A 24,256-nucleotide genomic window follows, 5' to 3' on the forward strand; every position below is an offset into this window, starting at 1 on the left:
TTCCTACAACAACAGCTATCATTCAAGCATTGAGATGGCACCGTTTGAAGCACTTTATGGTAGAAAGTGCAGGTCTCCGATTTTTTGGAGTGAAGTGGGGGATAGACAGATTACGGGTCCGGAGATAATACAAGAAACTACCGAGAAGATCATCCAAATTCAACAACGGTTGAAAACCGCCCAAAGTCGACAAAAGAGCTACGCCGACATTAAAAGAAAAGACATAGAATTTGAAATTGGAGAAATGGTCATGCTTAAGGTTGCACCTTGGAAAGGTGTTGTTCGATTTGGTAAACGGGGAAAATTAAATCCAAGGTATATTGGACCATTCAAGATTATTGATCGTGTCGGACTAGTAGCTTACCGACTTGAGTTACCTTAACAACTTGCGAATGTACATAACACTTTCCACGTCTCGAATTTGAAGAAATGTTTTGCTAAATAAGATCTCACTATTCCGTTGGACGAAATCCAAATCAATGAAAAACTTCAATTCATTGAAGAACCCGTCGAAATAATGGATCGTGAGGTTAAGAGACTTAAACAAAACAAGATACCGATTGTTAAGGTTCGATGGAATGCTCGTAGAGGACCCGAGTTCACCTGGGAGTGTGAAGATCAGATGAAGAAGAAATACCCGCATCTATTTCCAGAAGATTCGTCAACACTTTCAACACCTTAAAATTTCGGGACGAAATTTATTTAACGGGTAGGTACTGTAGTGACCCGAACTTTCATGATTTTATATATTAAATGAAATTGATATTTACATGATTAAATGTTTCCAACATGTTAATCAAACTTGTTAAGACTTGATTAATTGAAATAGGTTTCATATAGACAATTGACCACCCAAGTTGACCAGCGATTCACGAACGTTAAAACTTGTAAAAACTATATGATGACATATATATGGATATATATATAGTTAACATGATATTATGATAAGTAAACATATCATTAAGTATATTAACAATAAACTACATATGTAAAAACAAGACTACTAACTTAATGATTTTGAAACGAGACATATATGTAACGATTATCGTTGTAACGACATTTAATGTATATATATCATATTAAGATATATTAATACATCATGATATCATTATAATGTAATAATTTAACATCTCATTTGATTTAATAAACAATGGGTTAACAAGATTTAACAAGATCGTTAACCTAAAGGTTTCAAAACAACACTTACATGTAACGACTAACGATGACTTAACGACTCATTTAAAATGTATATACATGTAGTGTTTTAATATGTATTCATACACTTTTGAAAGACTTCAAGACACTTATAAAAATACTTCTACTTAACAAAAATGCTTACAATTACATCCTCGTTCAGTTTCATCAACAATTCTACTCGTATGCACCTGTATTCGTACTCGTACAATACACAGCTTTTAGATGTATGTACTATTGATATATACACTCCAATGATCAGCTCTTAGCAGCCCATGTGAGTCACCTAACATATGTGGGAACCATCATTTGGCAACTAGCATAAAATATCTCATAAAATTACAAAAATATGAGTAATCATTCATGACTTATTTACATGTAAACAAAATTACACATCCTTTATATCTAACACATATACCAACGACCAAAAACACCTACAAACACTTTAATTCTTCAATTTTCTTCATCTAATTAATCTCTCTCAAGTTCTATCTTCAAGTTCTAAGTGTTCTTCATAAATTCTACAAGTTCTAGTTTCATAAAATCAAGAATACTTCCAAGTTTGCTAGCTTACTTCCAATCTTATAGAGTGATCATCCAACCTCAAGAAATCTTTATTATTTACAGTAAGATATCTTTCTAATACAAGGTAATACTCATATTCAAACTTTGATTCAATTTCTATAACTATAACAATCTTATTTCGAGTGTAAATCTTACTTGAACTTGTTTTCGTGTCATGATTTTGCTTCAAGAACTTTCAAGCCATCCAAGGATCCTTTGAAGCTAGATCCATTTTTCTCATTTCCAGTAGCTTTATTCAGAAAACTTTAGGTAGTAATGATGTTCATAACATCATTCGATTCATACATATAAAGCTATCTTATTCGAAGGTTTAAACTTGTAATCACTAGAACATAGTTTAGTTAATTCTAAACTTGTTCGCAAACAAAAGTTAATCCTTCTAACTTGACTTTTAAAATCAACTAAACACATGTTCTATATCTATATGATATGCTAACTTAATGATTTAAAACCTGGAAACACGAAGAACACTGTAAAACCGGACATATGCCGTCGTAGTAACACCGCGGGCTGTTTTGGGTTAGTTAATTAAAAACTATGATAAACTTTGATTTAAAAGTTGTTCTTCTGGGAAAATGATTTTTCTTATGAACATGAAACTATATCCAAAAATCATGGTTAAACTCAAAGTGGAAGTATGTTTTCTAAAATGGTCATCTAGACGTCGTTCTTTCGACTGAAATGACTACCTTTACAAAAACGACTTGTAACTTATATTTTCGACTATAAACCTATACTTTTTCTGTTTAAATTCATAAAATAAAGTTCAATATGAAACCATAGCAATTTGATTCACTCAAAACGGATTTAAAATGAAGAAGTTATGGGTAAAACAAGATTGGATAATTTTTCTTGTTGTAGCAACGTGAAAATTGGTAACAAATCTATATTAATCATATCCTAGCTAACTTATATTGTATTATACATGTATTTTAATATATTATGTAATCTTGGGATACCATAGACACGTATGCAAATGTTTTGACATATCATATCGACCCATGTGTATATATTATTTGGAACAACCATAGACACTCTATATGCAGTAATGTGGGAGTTAGCTATACAGGGTTGAGGTTGATTCTAAAAATATATATACTTTGAGTTGTGATCTAGCCTGAGACGTGTATACACTGGGTCGTGGATTGATTCAAGATAATATATATCAATTTTTTTCTGTACATCTAACGTTGGACAACTAGTTGTAGGTTACTAACGAGGACAGCTGACTTAATAAAATTAAAACATCAAAATGTATTAAAAGTGTTGTAAATTTATTTTTAATATACTTTGATATATATGTACATATTTGTTATAGGTTCGTGAATCGACCAGTGGTTAAGTCTTACTTCCCGACGAAGTAAAAATCTGTGAAAGTGAGTTATAGTCCCACTTTTAAAATCTAATATTTTTGGGATGAGAATACATGCAGGTTTTATAAATGATTTAAAAAATAGACACAAGTACGTGAAACTACATTCTATGGTTGAATTATTGAAATCGAATATGCCCCTTTTTATTAAGTCTGGTAATCTAAGAATTTGGGAACAGACACCCTAATTGACGTGAATCCTAAAGATAGATCTATTGGGCCTAACAAACCCCATCCAAAGTACCGGATGCTTTAGTACTTCGAAATTTATATCAAATTCGAAGGGTGTCCCGGAATGATGGGGATATTCTTATATATGCATCTTGTTAATGTCGGTTACCAGGTGTTCACTATGAATGATTTTATCTCTATGTATGAGATGTATATTGAAATATGAAATCTTGTGGTCTATTGTTACGATTTGATATATATAGGTTAAACCTATAACTCACCAACATTTTTATTGACGTTTAAAGCATGTTTATTCTCAGGTGAATATTAAGAGCTTCCGCTGTTGCATACTAAAATAAGGACAAGATTTGGAGTCCATGTTTGTATGATATTATGTAAAAACTGCATTCAAGAAACATATGTCGATGTAATATATTTCTGTTGTAAACCATTATGTAATGGTCGTGTGTAAACAATATATTTTAGATTATCATTATTTGATAATCTACGTAATGCTTTTGAAACCTTTATTGATAAAATAAAGGTTATGGTTGTTTTAAAAATGAATGCAGTCTTTGAAAAACGTCTCATATAGAGGTCAAAACCTCGCAACGAAATCAATTAATATGGAACATTTATAATCAATATGAACGGGACATTTCAGAAGTACTAAAGCATCTGGTACTTTGGATGGGGTTTGTTAGGCCCAATAGATCTATCTTTAGGATTCGCGTCAATTAGGGTGTCTGTTCCCTAATTCTTAGATTACCAGACTTAATAAAAAGGGGCATATTAGATTTAGATAATTCAACCATAGAATGTAGTTTCACGTACTTTTGTCTATTTTGTAAATCATTTATAAAACCTGCATGTATTCTCATCCCAAAAATATTAGATTTTAAAAGTGGGACTATAACTTTCTTTCACAGATATTTCCTTCCTCGGAAATAAGACTTGGCCACGGATCGATTCACGAACCTATACAAATATGTACATATATATCAAAGTATTATCAAAATATAATTACAACCATTTTTATTATGTTTTAAAGATTTGAGTGTATTAAGTCAGATGTCCTCGTTAATAACCTACAACTAGTTGTCCACAGTTAGATGTACAGAAATAAATCGATATATATTATCTTGAATCAATCCACGACCCAGTGTATACACGTCTCAGGCTAGATCACAACACAAAGTATATATATTTTTGGAATCAACCTCAACTCTGTATAGCTAACTCCAACATTACTGCATATAGAGTGTCTATGGTTGTTCCAAATAATATATATACATGGGTCGATATGATATGTCAAAACATTTGCATACGTGTCTATGGTATCCCAAGATTACATAATATATTATAATACATGTATAATACAATATAAGTTAGCTAGGATATGATTTGTATAGATTTGTTAAACATTTCCCGTAGCTAAAAAGATCAAAAATATCCAATCTTGTTTTACCCATAACTTCTTCATTTTAAATCCGTTTTGAGTGAATCAAATTGCTATGGTTTCATATTGAACTCTAATTTAAGAATCCAAACAGAAAAAGTATAGGTTTATAGTCGGAAATTTAAGTTACATGTCAATTACTAAAGAGGTAGTCATTTCCGTCGAAAGAACGACATCTTGATGACCATTTTGAAAAACATACTTTCACTTTGAGTTTAACCAAGATTTTTGGATATAGTTTCATGTTCATATGAAAAATAATTTTCCCAGAATAACAATTTTTAAATCAAAGTTTATCATAGTTTTTAATTATCCAAACCAAAACAGCCCCCGGTTTCACTACGACGGCGTATATCCGATTTTATGGTGTTCATCGTGTTTCCAGGTTTTAAATCATTAAGTTAGCATAACATATAGATATAGAACATGTGTTTAGTTGATTTTAAAAGTTAGGTTATAAGGATTAACTTTTTGTTTGCGAACAAGTTTAGAATTAACTAAACTATGTTCTAGTGATTACAAGTTTAAACCTTCGAATAAGATAGCTTTATATGTATGAATCGAATGATGTTATGAACATCATTACTACCTCAAGTTTTCTGGATAAAACTACTGGAAATGAGAAAAATGGATCTAGCTTCAAAGGATCCTTGGATGGCTTGAAAGTTCTTGAAGCAGAATCATGACACGAAAACAGTTCAAGTAAGATTTTCACTCGAAATAAGATTGTTATAGTTGTAGAAATTGAATCAAAGTTTGAATATGAATATTACCTTGAATTAGAAATATAACCTACTGTAAATAACAAAGGTTCCTTGATCTTAGATGATTACTTGGAATGGATTAGAAAGCTTGGAAGTAGACTTGCAAACTTGGAAGTATTCTTGATTTTTATGAAACTATACTTATGGAATTTATGAAGAACACTTAGAACCTGAAGATGAAACTTGAGAGAGATCAATTAGATGAAGAAAATTGAATAATGAAAGTGTTTGTAGGTGTTTTTGGTCGTTGGTATATGGATTAGATATAAAGGATATGTAATTTTGTTTTCATGTAAATAAGTCATGAATGATTACTAATATTTTTGTAATTTTATGAGATATTTCATGCTAGTTGCCAAATGATGGTTCCCACATGTGTTAGGTGACTCACATGGGCTGCTAAGAGCTGATCATTGGAGTGTATATACCAATAGTACATACATCTAAAAGCTGTATATTGTACGAGTACGAATACGGGTGCATACGAGTAGAATTGTTGATGAAACTGAACGAGGATGTAATTGTAAGCATTTTTGTTAAGTAGAAGTACTTTGATATGTGTCTTGAAGTCTTTCAAAAGTGTAAGAATACATATCAAAACACAACATGTATATACATTCTAATGGAGTCGTTAAGTCTTCGTTAGTCGTTACATGTAAGTGTTGTTTTGAAACCTTTAAGTTAACGATCTCAATTAATGTTGTTAACCCAATGTTTATTATATCAAATGAGATGTTAAATTATTATATTATCATGATATTATGATGTATGAATATCTCTTAATATGATATATACATTAAAATATCGTTACAACGATAATCGTTACATATAAGTCTCGTTTCGTAATTCTTGAGTTAGTAGTCTTGTTTTTACATATGTAGTTTATTCTTAACACACTTAATGATATATTTAAATATCATTTTATCATGTTAAATATAGTGTATCAATATCTTAATATGATACATATATATTTAGTAGACGTTATCATAACGATAATCGTTATATATATAATTTCGAGTTTCTTAACTTAGTAATCTCATTTCTTATGTATATCACACATTGTTAATATACTTAGTGAGATACTTACTCATCATAATCTCATGTCAACCATATATATATATGTCTATATATACCACAACATGTAGTTTTTACAATTTTGTAACGTTCGTGAATCACCGGTCAACTTGGGTGATCAATTGTCTATATGAAACTTATTTCATTTAATCAAGTCTTAACAAGTTTGATTGCTTAACACGTTGGAAACATTTAGTCATGTAAATATCAATCTCAATTAACATATATAAATATGGAAAAGTTCGGGTCACTACAAGATAGATGGGCATGGATTTCGTTTAAGAGCAAGCAATCAATGGCGGAGCCAGTTGGGTGGCTTTGGGGTGCTCAACCACCCCCAATTTTCTCATTCGAAACAAATATTTAGTATCTTAACCAGAGAAAAATGTCTTAACCAATCGGTCAAATAATGAATGAGTAATGCTACATTTTTTGTATTACGAGTCTAGCTATTCTTTATTTTATTAGCTTAAGCCCACAATATATATTTAAATGAAATTCCATTTAGAGATTCGACTACTATATTATAAGATCTTACTACACAATATACGAAATAAAATCTTTGTCATTCTTGACTTTCTCTAAACGTTTTTTTAATTGTTTTTTCTTTAATAATTTACGTCAAAGTTCAAATATATACATTTTTATTAATACATATTACTAAACTTACAAACAAAATTTATTAAATATAAAAGAAAGATAAATAAATTTGTGAATCTATTTTATGAAGGAAATGAAAGGAAAACATAACGATATGAAATTAAAGGAAATGAAATGAAATGAAACAAATAGAAATAAACGATACAAAAGGAAATGAAAGAAAACATTAGAGAAATGTAAGGAAATAAATGATAATCCTAATGTTTTTATTTGATATACTTTACATTAAAAAATAAAACGATTAGAAAGGAAGATTATGTTATTTTATTGTTGTATTTAATATATACTGCTATTCTTTATAAATAAGTCGAGCCCCCCTTAACTTAAAATTCTAGCTCCGCCTCTGCAAGCAATTATAGGTAGTGTTATTTCATTGATTTTGGGACTTATATTCCATTTTTTTGTGATTATAGAAGTGTTAATGAGAATGCTGAAATGAAATAATAAGAAGGGATCACCGTAGCTAAACATTCTAAAAACGAGGGACCAACAAAGCAAAAAAGGCTGAAACGAAATAATAAGACGAAAATGTCCATCACGTGTTAATCACGTGACGGCACTTAACGGCCAATTTAGACGGAAGGTAGACGGAGAGACGCAGATTGCCAAATTATGCAATTAAAAGGATTCGAAAATCCAAATAAAATTTTTGAGAGACTCGTATTACAATTTTGTGTATAAGCGAAAGACCAATTATATCATCATAACCAAATTTGTGTTTCATTTAAAAGTAATACTCCGTATTTATTTACTTTTTATACGGAGTATTTTGTAATACAAAATAAAAGTTATGTATAAATTTAACTATTATACGGAGTAATTGCTGCTGACAAGATTTAAGAGTTTGACTAAACTAAAGTGAGTACAAAATTTAGTTAATCTCAGATTGCCTACCAACCAAACCAAGTCAGTATCCAGTTGTCATATGTAAATCACCTAATGGTAAAATCGTGAATAACTGCTTCAGTGTCACTTGCTTATCTTCTTCTTCAACTCGGTGCCATCGAATCCCTCCTAAAAAATACCCGAACATTCACTTGACCCATTAACCCACTTCACTCCTTCAACAAAACCCAATTAGTCTTTTTTCAAAAAACCAAAAAAAAAAAAAAAATGTTATCAAGAATTGTTCCGACAACGACAACCGCCGGAACATACAATGATACCAACTTCCGATCCTTGAATTCAGTTTCAATTTGTCGATACAAAAATAATTATTTGTGGAATTTGAATCGTCGGAGAGTTGTGGGGCCGGTAATGGTGGTGAAAGCTGATGAGCAGGTGAATAGTAGTAGTGTCGTTTTGAAGGAAAAAAAGGAAAAAAGTTTGGGTGACCGGTTGAGGTTGGGCAGTTTGACCGAAGATGGGTTGTGTTATAAAGAAAGATTTGTGATTAGGTGTTATGAAGTTGGGATTAATAAAACTGCTACTGTTGAAACTATTGCTAATCTATTGCAGGTAATTTTTCATTAATATTTAAAATTTGGGTTATATTTTACAGTAATTTCTTTAGGATTTTTCTATGTATTAATACACTACAAGAAAAATGGCTGTGACGATTTTTTAGTGATTGCCTGTTATTTGGTTATTAATAATGCTATTTATTTGTCATTAAAAAAATCGTCACAGAATTTTGGTCACTATACGGTGTTAGTGACCAAACAAATGGTGACTATAGTGATCAATTTTAGTATTTTGGTCTCTAATAATGTTATGTTACGGATTCATAGTGACGAGAAGTGACTAGTGTTATTAGTGTCCAATATTCCTCATCACCAAAGCTCATTTGTCTTGTAGTGATACAACAACAACAACAACAACAATACCCAATTCCACTAGAGTGGAGTATGGGGGAGGTTAGATGTAGACAGTCCTTTCCTCTACCCTAAAGTAAAAGGGAAGTCATTCCTCCACCCACGGATACCTATCGGTCCCCAGGTAGAGGAAGTCGTCCCTCCCTATTCTGTAGAGCAGAGAGGCTGCTTCCTAGGGACCTCCGACCATAAAGAACCATGAATTCCAATATGTGCAGTAAAAGTATACAAGTAAAGTAGATAAAAAAAAAAGAAACTTTACCATGAATAAAGTATATATCAATACGATTTTGTAGTGATATTTACTTTTTAATGACATTTATTGAAATGTTTATGTTAACGTCAACCAAGGGCTGTAGTTGGGAAAATATTTTTTTTTAATTATTTTTTGTTTTGGTGGTTGGTGATTTTAGAGCTAATGTATGGTGATTGTGTTAGTGAAGATTTAGACCTCAATATTTTTTCTTCTGGTCCATGGATTCATTTAAATTAGAAGTTGGTAAACAGCAAAATAAGCCTAGTCAAATACCCCTTAGTTTTATAATTCAATTTGTGTTTTTTTTTTTTTTTTTTTTTTTTTTTTTTTTTTTTTTGTCAATTGTTAGTTTTTGAAACGACTTGTTATTAATGCTAAGTGGTTTGGTTGGAGAGACTTTAAATAAAATAAACATTATTAGGGTCTTTTAGTTTTAGCATTTATTGAAGTGTTTGTGATTCGGTTTATTGCATTTTCAGGATGGAACAAGTTTAGAGAAAATAAGAAGTGTGTAATAAGTACTTTAAAATAAGCAATCCTAATCGCGCGAGTTAAATCTTATATATGGCCACTGTATCTATCATATATGTACATTAGTGAGGTTAATGTTGAATTTTGATTATATATTGTAGGAGGTTGGAGGTAATCATGGTCTATGTGTTGGATATTCGACGGATGGATTTGCAACTACAACAACTATGAGAAAATTGCATCTTATATGGGTGACTTCCCGAATGCATATTGAAATTCACAAATATCCTGCTTGGTAATGTTTTGACTAGACATCAATTTTTTTTTTTTTTTTTTTAATTTTTTGGTTACTTAGGTTTTTTTTTAACGGCGGTATTAAGGTCAGTGACGAGGGCAATAAGCCAGCCACCCGGAAACCTTGTTAGATATGGGCATAACCCATCATTTGTAGAATCCCAGAGGACTCCATAATCGATTTCAAAGCGAATTGCATTATGAAATCCACACTTGAGGTTCGAACTCGAGACCTCCCGAACACCGAGAAGGGTGGTAAACCACTCAACTATATGGAGATGGTTATGTTAGTTTATTGGTTTTGAATATTTTTGAATAATATGTGGTCTTATATATAATAGGAGTGACGTGGTTGAAATCGAGACCTGGTATCAAAGTGAAGGAAAGATTGGATTTAGACGAGATTGGATCATCAAAGACCTTGCTAACGGTGATGTCATTGGACGGGCTACTAGGTGTGTTGTTTTTTTTATTTATTTTTTGAACAACAAACACACACACACACATTAAATTGTCCACTACGGAACTCGAATTTACAACCTCAAGTTCAATGGTTCCCCTCGATACTGCTAGACCGTAAGCCCTTTAGTTGTTTTATATTATTTCTTGAATACTCATCCGTACGGATCAATATGAACTTTGGATCTAAACATTTACGAACATACGTTTGATCAACCAACAATATGATAAACGTAATAAACATTCAAGTGAATCAAACACAAAATACCAACATCCATATACATACAAGTGTTCAAATACATCAATTAAACGTAATACATGACTAATGAATTAGTAACTTATACATTTATGCACTAAGGCCACTCCCTATAGTTCATTACCCGCTCATTACCCGTTCATTACCCGTCATTACCCGTAACTAACCATAGACACGAGCTAGTTACCCGCTTTAGTTACCCACATCCACCATCAATTTAACGGAAGTTTTAAGTTTAGTTATAGGAATTGTGGGTCCAGTGGCTTTTTATTGTTGGACTTGATGCTTTATTGATTGTACGTTTTATATTAAGAGGAGTATTGTTTTAGCCATTAGGCCACTCCCTATCGTAACTAAACTATTCATCCTCTTAACCTTCCACATCAGCGCCACATCAACACCAATATCCTATAACTAACTCATAACTAAACACTCCCTATCGTGGCTAAAGCAATACTCCTCTTAATATACAACGTACAAGCAATAAAGCATCAAGTCCAACAATAAAAAGTCACTGGGACCCGCAATTCCTATAACTAACCAAAACTCTTTCATTAAATCCATGGTGAGTGCGGGTAACTAATGCGGGTAACTAAGCCGTGCCTATGGTTCATACGTGGCTTCATTATCCTTCATTATGTGTTGGTTGCCATAGGCACACATTCATTATACATATTCATTATATATATTCATTATATACATTCACCATGAATATAACGAATGAATTATAAGATATATGGGCCCCCTAAATCACTTTTTGAATTAAAACTCCCCTTTCATTAGATATACAAGTTAATATGCATGTTGTACAAGTTAATATTTATAAAAATATTAGTTTTATGTTATTTAATATAAATATAAAAATAAATTAAATAATGACGTGGCAGTTAAGAGGAAGATGTTTTAACCATGATAGGCAGTGTTTAGTTATAGAATTTTATGAGTTAGTTATAAGATTTTGATGTTGATGTGGCGCTGATGTGGCAGTTAAGAGGATGAATAGTGTTAGCCACGATAGGGAGTGGCCTTATGGATAAGTATGGGTAATGAGCGGGTAACTAATCATAGGGAGTGGTCTTATAGGGAGTGTTTAATTATGAGTTAGTTATAGGATATTGGTGTTAGAGGATGAATAGTTTAGTTACGATAGGGAGTGGCCTAAGAATTTCAGAATTGTTAATTGACTATTTCCTTACAAAATACAGTAAGTGGGTGATGATGAACTCAGATACTCGAAGACTGCAGAAAGTCAATGATGATGTCAGAGATGATTATTTTATTTTTTCTCCTAAAACAACAAGGTATGTTTGTGTTTTACTAAATATACTTTTATCAACACAAAAACTGTCTATTTCATTGATTGTGTTATGGCTTGCAGATTAGCATTTACAGAAGAAAACAATAACAGTCAAAAGAAAATAGCGAAAATTGACGATCCTGCTGAATATTCTACGCTAAGACTTGTGGTAAGACTAAGTTTTAATTCCACATAAGCTATATTTTCTTGAATAAGTATCAACTGTTGAACAAATTATTTATTTATTTGTAGCCAAGAAGAGCCGATCTGGATATGAACAAGCATGTTAACAATGTTACTTACATTGGATGGGTTCTCGAGGTTAGTAAAAATGTTTCAATGATCCATTTGTTATCCGTAAGAATTTGTTGTACGTATAATGTATCAAGGCAAATTCCCATTCCCATATATACTACAGGTTATTACACAACGAACAGTAATTGGGTTTCACATTTTTTTAACATTTTCTTATAAACCTTACATATATATATATATATATATATATATATATATATATATATATATATATATATATATATATATATATATATATATATAATTGGGTTTCACATTTTTTTAACATTTTCTTATAAACCTTATATATATATATATATATATATATATATATATATATATATATATATATATATATATATATATATATACCAATTACATTTTAAGGTTTATAAGAAAATGTTAAAAAAATGTAATTGGTATATATATATATATATATATATATATATATATATATATATATATATATAGGGGCAGGATCAATGGGGAAGTAACCATTCGGGGGGAAGCGGTGGGAAGTAAAATTTAGCCCGATTTAGAGTTTAGCGTTTAGGGTTTGGTGTTTTGGGTTTATTACATAAACTCAAAACACCAAACCCTAAACCCTAAACCCTAAACTCTAAACCGTTCTTGTTAAAAACTCAATCTAAATCCTAAATCTAAACCCTAAATCTAAACCCTAAACCCTAATATCTAAACCTATAAAACCTAATATCTAAACCCTAATATCTAAACTCCAATAGCTAAAACCTCAACATACGCTCGAAAAACACGATAATTGTTATATATTACTTCTTCGACCGTTTTCCCGCCAAAATAAAAACATTTATCACAAAGTGTCTCTACTAAATGTTCATATTTTCATCCCATCTATAATGTTCGTGAACAAAGTTTTTTCAAAAAACGAAAAAAAAAATAAGTTTTTGCTTCCCCCGCTTCCCCCGAATGGTTACTTCCCTCTCGATCCTACCACTATATATATATATATATATATATATATATATATATATATATATATATATATATATAGTTTATTACACAATGAACAGTAATTGGGTTTCATATTTTTTTAACATTTTTTTATAAACCTTATATATATATATATATATATATATATATATATATATATATATATATATATATGTATATATATATATATATATATAGGGCAAAGATCAAGCGCTAAACACCTATATTAGGGATAAGGGGATAAGCAGTCATCTAATCGTTCATCTCTTCTCATCAACCTCTTCTCCAGCTTATTTCAGTGCTCCTGCGTTGTATTCTGTCAACAAGAACAAGGGTATTTTGGTCTATTACAGTATTACATAATAATTTGTTTACAGCTCGTCATCAGGAAAATTATACTGCGAATCTAGAGCTACAAATTATTACTTATTGATTGTATTAAATGCTACTTCTACATATTAGGGTTACATGACCGAATCGATAGGAGACGCGGTGAATCTACGACTGGTTATATGAATCGATTCATAAATTAGGGTTTTAGCGCAAACATCGTCGAATTCATCATGTACATGCTCTACATATTTGAGATTCAGTAAAGAGATCATCAAAGATTCCTGTAGTTTCAATTGAAAAATGAAGAAGATTTGTCTATCAAACAAAAAAAAAGATCGGCAAAGGGATCGTAGATATAAGAAGATGAGAGCGGTAAATTACCACAACTTCCTTTAAATTTGTAATTTTTTTTTTCTAATCTCATGGTATCTTATAGTGAAATCGTTAAGCAATTTTATATTATTGTTGTAATTGGTAATGAATATTGTTGATTTTATAATAATTGGTAATGAATATTGCTGATTTCATAATAATTGGTAATGAATATTGTTGATTTCATAACAACTGATAATGCATAGAGTTTTAATTTGACCCAATCTGATCCGTGCATAGGTAGATGGGTTGAAACTGCCACATAAAGCTTCATGGATACAGAGACATTATTGGTCCATTTGTTTATTTGCAGATACCTACTGTGGCTGATGAATTTAGTAGAGTTTGTACAAGACTGCCACTTGTTGCAGATTGCTTAGATTCTAGAGGAACTTATATATTTGATGATGGTTTCCGTTTTGTTGTGTGGATTAGCCTCATGATTTCACCGAATTTAGCTCGGAATCTAGTTGAGGAAGATTCATCTACCGAATTCTTAAGGGTACGTTCCTTTAATCCACTTCTGTAGTTTTATCTATCAATCATATGCCTTTTATGGCCCTTCAAGTATTTGTAAGTGCATACGTATCTGATCAAGTATTCGTTTTTTGCTTTGCTAATGCTGTAATTGTTTGCTATTGGTTATGTTTTTCAAGGATAAGGTTGTTTGACCGAATGTGATAATGATATATTGAGAAAGCTATTAGTTGCAAGATAAGTTGCAGTTGTCCATGAGGAATTGTTACAAGTAAAATCATTGGTTTGATGATTCTCATAAAGTACACCAATATGAAACCTCTTTTGTTGTTTGGTACACCTTCACAATGTCAATTTACATCATGAAATGTATCTGAAACCCCAAGCGATGGCTCGGAATGGGTTACTGAAGGTTGGTATTATTAATCTTTTTAGGCCCAAAAAAATCCCAAATATATGTAAATTGACAAATGAGATTATTAAGTGGTTATGTTAGTCATTGAAAATTTAGGTGATTGTTTGATACCAACGTCTATTGTGAGAAAGTGTAGATTGTTTGACTTTATTTGGTTCTTTTGCTGCATATAACCTATGAATTAAATTTTGTCGGGACTACACAAATGTTGTGATGAATTTCATATGTGGGCTTCAAAAGCATGATAAGAGCATCTCTTCTCACTAATTCTTGAATGGGTCCAACACTTTGTATATGTTTTTGTTATATACATAGACTTCTCTCTCTGATTCATTGCGATCTATGGTTATGGTAATCATATTTAACATGCTACTATATAACTATAAAAAATAAATAGATCAAGCTGACCCAAACTACACTAATATGGTCTATCTTATATATGGAGTATGATACAAGTTTCTATTGACATGTTGTTTTATATTACTTGGACATAGCTCGAATGCTAGCAGATGAGTATAAGAAACGTGCCATGATCGTTTGCAACTCGAATGAAATTGGCGGAGATGGTGATATACTTCACTCGGGATGCAAATTCTTGATTCTGATATGTAACATAAGCTAATGGAGAACATATCAAATGTTTACAGTTTTGTTTATGGACATTTGAGGTAATTTTTTAATATTTTTTTAATGTGAAAATTGAGCAGCTTTTGATCTATTCGAGTAAAAACATCAATTATAATTTTGCCAAGATCGAGTGAGCTCACCTCGTACAATTAAGGTACGCATTCTGATGTGGCAGTGTTATCACTTAACATTCGACGATATCAGTTAACATTCAGTGTTATCACTACATTCATATTGAATGTTAACATTTGAATGTTACTCCGTATTAGTTAACATACATTCAATGCATGTTATTAGTTAACATACATTCAATGAATGTTATCTCAATCAATGTATGAATGTTATCTCAATCAATGTATGTTATCACTTAGTATGTTATCATATGAAAAATATATTTATATTAATTTCTTTATTTTTCTATTTTTAATACTTTAATGTTTATTTTTTTATGACAAAAATTAATTTTTCGTGAATTTTTTTTAATTTATCACTTAGTATGTTATCATACATCTGATGAATGTTATCGTACCTAGAGATTGTTATTATACATTTGATAATGTTATCGTACTTAGAGATATTTTGAGTAATTTCTATATGAATTTGTAAGCTGACTTTTTCTAATCGTTTTGTTGCATTTTATATGATTGTATATAGCTTCTGTTGCTAAGTGATTGCTAGATTTTGAACTGTTATCATTTTGTCGCAGTTATCTATAAGAAGCTGTAATCCCATTCATTCAGGCTATATATCAAAAGCCAAAAAGAAACCTGTGACTGAAATAAGTCATGACCTCTTTCAGGTGAGTCGTATATGTTTTTTGTCAGGTTACAACAAGACGTAATTTACTCTGACATTACAACTATTTTATGATGATTTTTGCCCCTGGTTCTTACTTTACAGGATTTGTATCAGATTATTATGTATTCGGATGACACATGGTGCATTAGCAATGATTATTTTCTAGTAAATTCACCGGCCATCTGAATTACTGTACTTTGGTGATTGTATCAACAAGAAGTCCCAAGTATGCAAATAGGTGATTGTATCAACAAGAAGTCCCAAGTCATCAAGAACCTACTATGTTCACACATCAGTTTTCAGCATAGATGAGGGTCGTTAGTCGTTATTCGAGTTATCTATTCGCCTTGAACCCTGAAGATACACGCCTACAATTATAGTCGCTTATTACACTGCTTTCTGTCTGTCATGTAATTTATGAATTATGTTTATGGCGAATGTTACATACTGCAATATTTCAACCTTCACAAATTCTGACTGGCTATAATAGTCAGGCTTGAAAATCCTTAAGTGGGAGAGATGGTAATTAGGTTTCATCAGTAGGTACTCGTACTGAATGATAATCCATATGATCAAATCCACAATATCTAAGTTAGGATACCTATATTTTATAGGGTGATCAATGAAGATGCTTTATATCTGGATACAATAACAGTTGATTGCAGGTTCAGTGGTCGTGACAGTTGATTGGCTTGTTCCTTCAGTATCTTGATTGCACTCCTAATTTTGGACATGTTTCCTGAATACATCTCGTAGTTCATTAGTTGCCTAGTGGGTGATGTTTTTGGCTAAAAATATTTATCTTTTGTTACCTTTCTTGGCTTTTGTCGCAGGTGGTGGTGTTAGTTGTAATAGTACTGCTGATTCTGTCACTGCTTTGTGGGTAATGTTGTTGATATGTTTTTTGTTTCCTTCGACATATAGTGATTTTAGTATTTTACTTGAGCTGAATTAGTATGCTTAATTGGTAGTTTCATGTAATATGTTCTACAGGTGATTCTAGTGTTAAACGGGGACTGACGACTTTAAAAACACCAAAGGAGAAGCAGTGTAAAGTTTCAGAGTTTGCTCTGATTATCGTGTTGTAGCTTTTTATAACTTGAAAATTTGTTTATTGTGTGACCTTTGTAATAATGTTTGAAGATTTTTCACAATTTATTTTTGCACGTCAGTTGCGCCTTTATTGTAAACAGTTTATTAAGCTATGAAGATTTGTAGGTAGATCATGTATTCAATATGTTTTGTTGCATTTGTATAAGTAAATTGTGTATTTGATATGTTTTGTTGTACCAGAAACTTTTGTATTTTTAGTGTGCCTTCCCAAGTTTATTTAACCGGCTTCCACAAAAGTGAAAAAAAATTGTATGTATTGTCTGTCAAGAAACTTCAGTTAACCAGATCCAATCAACACTGAATTATATTAGATGTAGAAAAAACCCATGCAATACAATACATTATTAAACACTATTTAGATTGTCTAATACTCTAGGATATCCTTCAACATGTTAACATCCGTTGTGTATGATAACATATTAGAAAATAAATGTAACAAAAAACATGAAAAATTAATATTATAATGATACTAAACACTCAATGTGTTAATATTCATCATATGCATATTAACAATCTCTCTAAGATGTTAACATTCATCCAATGTATGATAACATTAAGCACATTAACATTCATTATGTGTATAATAATAATATCTCAGCAAGTTAACATTCATCGCATGTATGATAACATTCAACACGTTAACATTCATCATATTACAGTAACATTCACCGGATGTATGATAACATTTAGCACGTTAACATTCATTATGTGGTATAACAATAATAATCTCTCAGCACGTTAACATTCATAAGATGCATGGTAACAATCAGCAGCTTAACATTCATATCATAAAATGTATGATAACATTCATCATATGTATAATAACATTTAGCACGTTAACATTCATCAGATGTATGATAACATTCAGCACATTAACATTCATTAGATGTATAATAACATTTAGCACATTAACATTCATTATGTGTATAATAATAATAATCTCTCAGCAAGTTAACATTCATCACATGTATGATAACATTCAGCACGTTAACATTCATACCATCTTTTCGCTTAAAAAACAAATGAATATAGCTTTACATCTGCTGAGAACCAAGCTTAACCATGGAATTCAAGCACTCACTAACCCTATTCAGTTTCTTCAGTGAGAGTTTCACAATCCAAAGAAGCTGCACCAACAATCCAAAAACGAAAGATCACTGAGCCGTAAATCCATTTAGCTTTAGCTTTTCAGTCAGATCAACGAATAGAAGTCTTACTAACCATCAATTACCTACAAGTCTGCACAAATTATGTCTGTTTATGTGATCCAAGGCTAAAACAACTTCACTATTTCTATATTACAAAATTTACAATCCATAACTATTGATCGTGGTTGAAAACCGTATATAGAATATGTGAAATATGCCATCACAATATCTGATAACTACTATCAAATTATACCTTGTGTAGTAGCAAACTCGGCGTCAATTTCCATAGTTGAAGAATTACTTGTTTGCCCCTGATGAACAAATTGTCCTTTCACAATTGGTCACTACTCCGCTAGTTTTTTTTTTTTTTTTTTTTTTTTTTTTTTTTTTTTTTTTTTTTTTTTTTTTTTTTAATATCGTACCTGCAAATCATAAGTTAATGAGACACTCACCACAAATTTTTTTATATTTTTTTTGAAAAGCACAGTTGATCCCAAGTTACACATCATACGCACAAGTATTGTATAACACGAAAACATACCTTTTTATCAAAGTATCTGTCTTTTCTCTTCATTTGGAATTTACTTTGGTAGCCTCTCTTTGAATAGATCTATGACTAGTTTCACCACCTACACTATTGAGACGGGTTAATGTCCCACCATTATCGAAACTACTATTTCCACTGTGATCATCAGGGGCTTTGATTGTATTATGTAGCTCTGAAGATTCGTTTCGTGCGTCCGTAATGTAAAAGGAAAATGGGTTTACTTGAAACATAGTAGGTTCTTCATGACCTGAAGAAACACGAGCTCTGCATCTACGGTTGTAAAAAGAACGGAGGAGGTAATACAGAACCACATGTGGCACATGAGTTCTCGATTCTTGTGCCTTGTACTTGAACTAGCATTGGAAACATTGTTTCCTTTGTGTCAACTTGTTAACTTTCTAACAAATGAAACTGGATAATATTGAGTGCATCACTAATCCAATACTTTGTTGGTCAAAATGGTTTCAGGGCCAAAACGGGTCGTGTATATGCAGGTACATTACTAGGAAACCACCACCACTAACTTCAGGATCTGCTAGCATTTGCAAACAACAAAAAGATTGTGAAACAAATTCGGATAAACCATTATCCAAGAATCGTATCGAGTATATTTCCGAAACACACAGTGCACCAGAAGTTCTCAACATAACATGGGTACGTGGATTTGTGACAAGCGATTTTGTATCGCACGAGACACCTGTTGCACTCTCTAGAACTATATACAAAAGCAATAAACAAAATGAGGACATATTGTTTTGGCAACCAGGTGTTCTAATCCTACAATTTAATGTCGTGTAACAAAATGAGGACATATTGATGTGCAGCAGGCAGGAGCAAATCGTAGGCTGCAACAGAAGCAAGAGTAGTCGACTGCAGCAGCCTTAGTGGAGGTTTTGTGGTGGTTTTGAGGGTGGCTATCGAGCAGCAGCAGCCACAACAATCGTGTAGCAGCAACAAAAGGGCTACAGAAGCAACAGTAGCTGAGAAGATCGAGCAGAGCAGCAGCAGAAACAATCGTGTAACAACAGAGGGGTGTTAGATGAGTGGTTGTATGGTGGGGGTGATCGAGTAATAAGGCAGCAGCTAGTTGCTGCTGCAAAATCGAATAGCAAAGCACCAAAAGGGGTGTTAATTTTGGGTTGTGCTCGGCTACAAAGCAGCAGACCAAAGGGGTCTTGTTGGGGGTTTTTGTCGAACAACAGAAAGCAAAGAAAGGGTTTTGGTTGTGGTTTGTGAATGGGGAGTTAGAAAATTTTAGGGGTTTATATAGGCATGGAGTTAGAAGTAAGTTAGGATTCCTAAACTTATATGGATTGCTCATACAAGATATCAAACGTTGATTGAAAGAGGACCTGATGAGGGACCGGGTCCTAGTACTTCAGAAACTAGCAGAAGATGAGGATATTACATATCACTTACAATAGAATTTAAAGAGTACTTGAAAGCATACATCTATAACATAAGGTGAATGTACAATCAAGACAACTTACCAACTGCAGTTAGATGACTGACCTAGACTGAGTATCTGATCCCATATGCTAAAGAAATAGTTATAGATGTCGAGGCATATACATAACTCCCAAGGATGCAAGCTCTCAGACATGCACTATATTTAGTGATGGAAGTTGAAACGATACTCAGACAACCGCAAAAAACTAACAGTATGCATGTTACCACAATATTAACATGTTTATTGCTCACATGTGTCACAATGGGTCACAACAAACAGTCCATCTATAAGTATTCTTTCACTTATAATTTTGGACCAAAACCAATTAGAGGTTTCAAGAACCAAAACCTTATAGACCTTCTTTTTAATGGTAACAGAGATGACATCATGAATGTAGTCCAAACGTTTAGTAACAATACATAATTTGCCACAATCTGAGTCACCTCTATGATTCGTGGAGAACGAAGAATAACCGAACATCAAGATCAATTTCAGAAAGGGTGAAATTCACCAAATACAATATCAGTATTCATTAATAAAACAAAAATATAACTAGTGGTAATTCATATGTTGTATACATATGAAGTATTCATAGTGAAATATGAAGTTAACATTCATCGTATTCAATGAACTTTTACACTAGTTTCGCTAGTTATAAAACTTTGGAAGACTTCAAAAATAGATGAAAAAAATAGGAATAAGGTAACAAGTTACAAACTTTAAAATAACAAAATCAATTACCAATTCATACCTGAATGTTGCTGAATATTCCATCGTCTCATTAGTTCCATAATTCGCCATATAACATTAGTACTTGCTTCTTCGGGTTTCCAACCATCACCTTTGGGTTTATTACAAGGAGATCGTCACCAACAAGCTGCACCAGAAACATAATGAAATGATATCTTTATCTAACTAATTCACTCTATTAATTCTACCTGAGTGACTGAACTTTTAAACGAGCAGCTTAGGAATCACTCAAAGTATAAATGGTGATCAATTACACTACACGTTAAGGCTAATTTCATATACATTAACCCCTTAATATTGTATGAATTAGAGCGTTGACATTGAGTAGAAAAACTCACTAACAGAATGCTAAAATAGCATCTACAGTAACCAACTTTTCGATTCGCTTCATTCTACAAAAGATAGACCTATAAATAAAGAAGCAAAAAAGGTTAGGTTTAGTGACTAAAATTCGTTCAAGCTTTTCATCAAACACTTAAGGTGCATCAAAATAAACATAAAAATTGAAAAGTACGATTACTAGATCTCATGTTATGTTCTATGCTATTTTTTAAACTGAAACTGCAAATGAAAATATTCTTGTATACTAATAACATTCAGTTATGTACTAGCTACAACAATACTTACATTTATTTATTCAAACCATTTACCAAAAATCGATACTTGTCAGAAATAACAAATAATCCTTCTCAAAATGAAAATGAACTTACCTTAATAGTAATTAACTTGCATTGTGTTCCTTTTACCAGAAACAAAAAGTCCATATATCACTAATTTCAAAGGAACCCTAGATTTATCCATTTGAGGCAACAATCTACTGACTAAACCACAAATGAAACCCTAATTTTATAATGAATTTGTTCTTACAATTGACGACAGAATCATGGATTCATCTGTGTTTTGTTAGCTTCTATTTTTCGAACATAAACCTAAAAAAAATTAAATATCATTCTGATAGGTAAAATTGTAGTAATTAGAAAACATAGTAACAAATTGAGGTTTATTACCTGAATGAATCAAATCGTCGCTCCAAAGATGAATCTTCCTTCATTTTTCAATCGAAAGTTGTTTTTTTTCTCAAGGAATGATGAATATTCTGCATTGAATGATAAATTTCATGATGTTTTGCGAATCAGTTCTTGGATTTGAAACCTAATTTATGGCTGTAAACGTTGATTCAGCGAATGAAACCCTAGAATTTAGAACGTTCTGCAGTGTTGTTTTATACACTATATTGTTTTGTTTTAATTAGACTAACCAATTACCCAATGACAGAATTACCCTTTCGCGTTATTTTTTAATTTGATGAGATCCGCTTATCCCCATATTACTCCTTAATCTCTCCCATATATATATATATATATATATATATATATATATATATATATATATATATATATATATATATATATGGGCAGAATCAATGAGTAAGTAACAAATCGGGAGGAAGCGGGGGGAAGCAAATTTTTTTTTTTTTTCATTTTTTTTGAATTTTTTTTTTCCGGCATCAAAATCACACGAAAATATGAACATTTAGAAGAGACACTTCGTGATGAATGCTATTATTTAGGCGAGAAAACGATCGACAAAAATAACATTCAAGATAATATTGTTCGTGAAGAATATGAACGTTTTTTTCTTCATGTTTTGTGAAGTAAAATTTAGCCCGATTTACCATAAACCCAAAACACCAAACCCTAAACCCTAAACTCTAAACCGTTCGTGTTAAAAACTCAATCTAAATCCTAAATCTAAACCCTAAACCCTAATATCTAAACCCTATAAACCCTAATATCTAAACCCTAATATCTAAACGCCAATAGCTAAAACCTCAAAATACGCTCGAAAAACACGATAATTGTTATATATTACTTCTTCGAGCGTTTTCCCGCCAAAATAAAAACATTTATCACAAAGTGTCTCTACTGGTCTCTACTAAATGTTCATTTTTCATCTCATCTATAATGTTCGTGAACAAAGTTTTTTCAAAAAACGAAAAAAAAAAAAAATTTTGCTTCCCCCCGCTTCCCCCTGAATGGTTACTTCCCTCTTGATCCTACCAATATATATATATATATATATATATATATATATATATATATATATATATATATATATATATATATATATATATATATATATATATATCGTTAAGTAACCAGATATTGCAACTGTGATTATAAAATATTAAGATGTATCTAATGTATATAGCAAAATCATTTCCCGCAGCAACGCGCGAGCACATTCCCGCTCGTTGGGTAATATTAGTTGATCACAAAGTTATATTCTTGCGATTATAATCATGTTCTTTCAACCAAACGGCTTTGTAGGTATTATGCATTTAACATACACTGGTCAAGTTTCTGTTCCTTTTTAGCTATTTTGTTTACCCATTTGGTCATAACTGATAAAAAAAACCGACGTTCCAAAAACAAAACAAAAAAAAAATCCTGATAAAAAACCTAAATCAACTTATTGAATAGTAAATGGGTCAAAATTGCCAACTATTTTTAAATGATTTGTTTAACTAATTATTACAAATGATAGTGATGATTCTCTCTCTTTGACAGAGCATCCCGCAAGAAGTTATCGACACTCATGAACTACAAAGCATTACCTTGGACTACAGGCGTGAATGCCAACATAATGACGTAGTTGATTCTCTCACAAGTTCAAAATCATTTATTTCAAAACACGAAGGAAGTAACGGTTATGCTGCTTCAGAAAAAGACGAACAAGATTTGACCCAATTTTTGCATTTGCTGAGATCAGCAAGCGAGGGTCTTGAATTGAATAGGGGGCGAACTGAGTGGCGAAAGAAAGCAGACAAACTATAA

At 31.6% G+C, this 24,256-nt stretch overlaps 1 protein-coding gene across 1 annotated transcript; it reads left to right on the forward strand.

Annotated features, from left to right (window-relative positions):
* The first annotated feature begins 8,195 nt into the window (after window positions 1-8,195).
* On the forward strand, window positions 8,196-24,256 carry LOC139874562 (oleoyl-acyl carrier protein thioesterase, chloroplastic-like). The gene is made up of 7 exons (XM_071861976.1): window positions 8,196-8,737; window positions 9,982-10,115; window positions 10,456-10,569; window positions 12,035-12,130; window positions 12,208-12,295; window positions 12,379-12,447; window positions 23,990-24,256. Exons 1-7 carry the CDS (start codon window positions 8,393-8,395, stop codon window positions 24,254-24,256), a joined length of 1,113 nt encoding a protein of 370 aa, XP_071718077.1. The 5' UTR covers window positions 8,196-8,392.

This window comes from Rutidosis leptorrhynchoides, chromosome 11 (genome assembly GCF_046630445.1).
Source record: "Rutidosis leptorrhynchoides isolate AG116_Rl617_1_P2 chromosome 11, CSIRO_AGI_Rlap_v1, whole genome shotgun sequence".
NCBI classification, from domain to species: domain Eukaryota; kingdom Viridiplantae; phylum Streptophyta; class Magnoliopsida; order Asterales; family Asteraceae; genus Rutidosis; species Rutidosis leptorrhynchoides.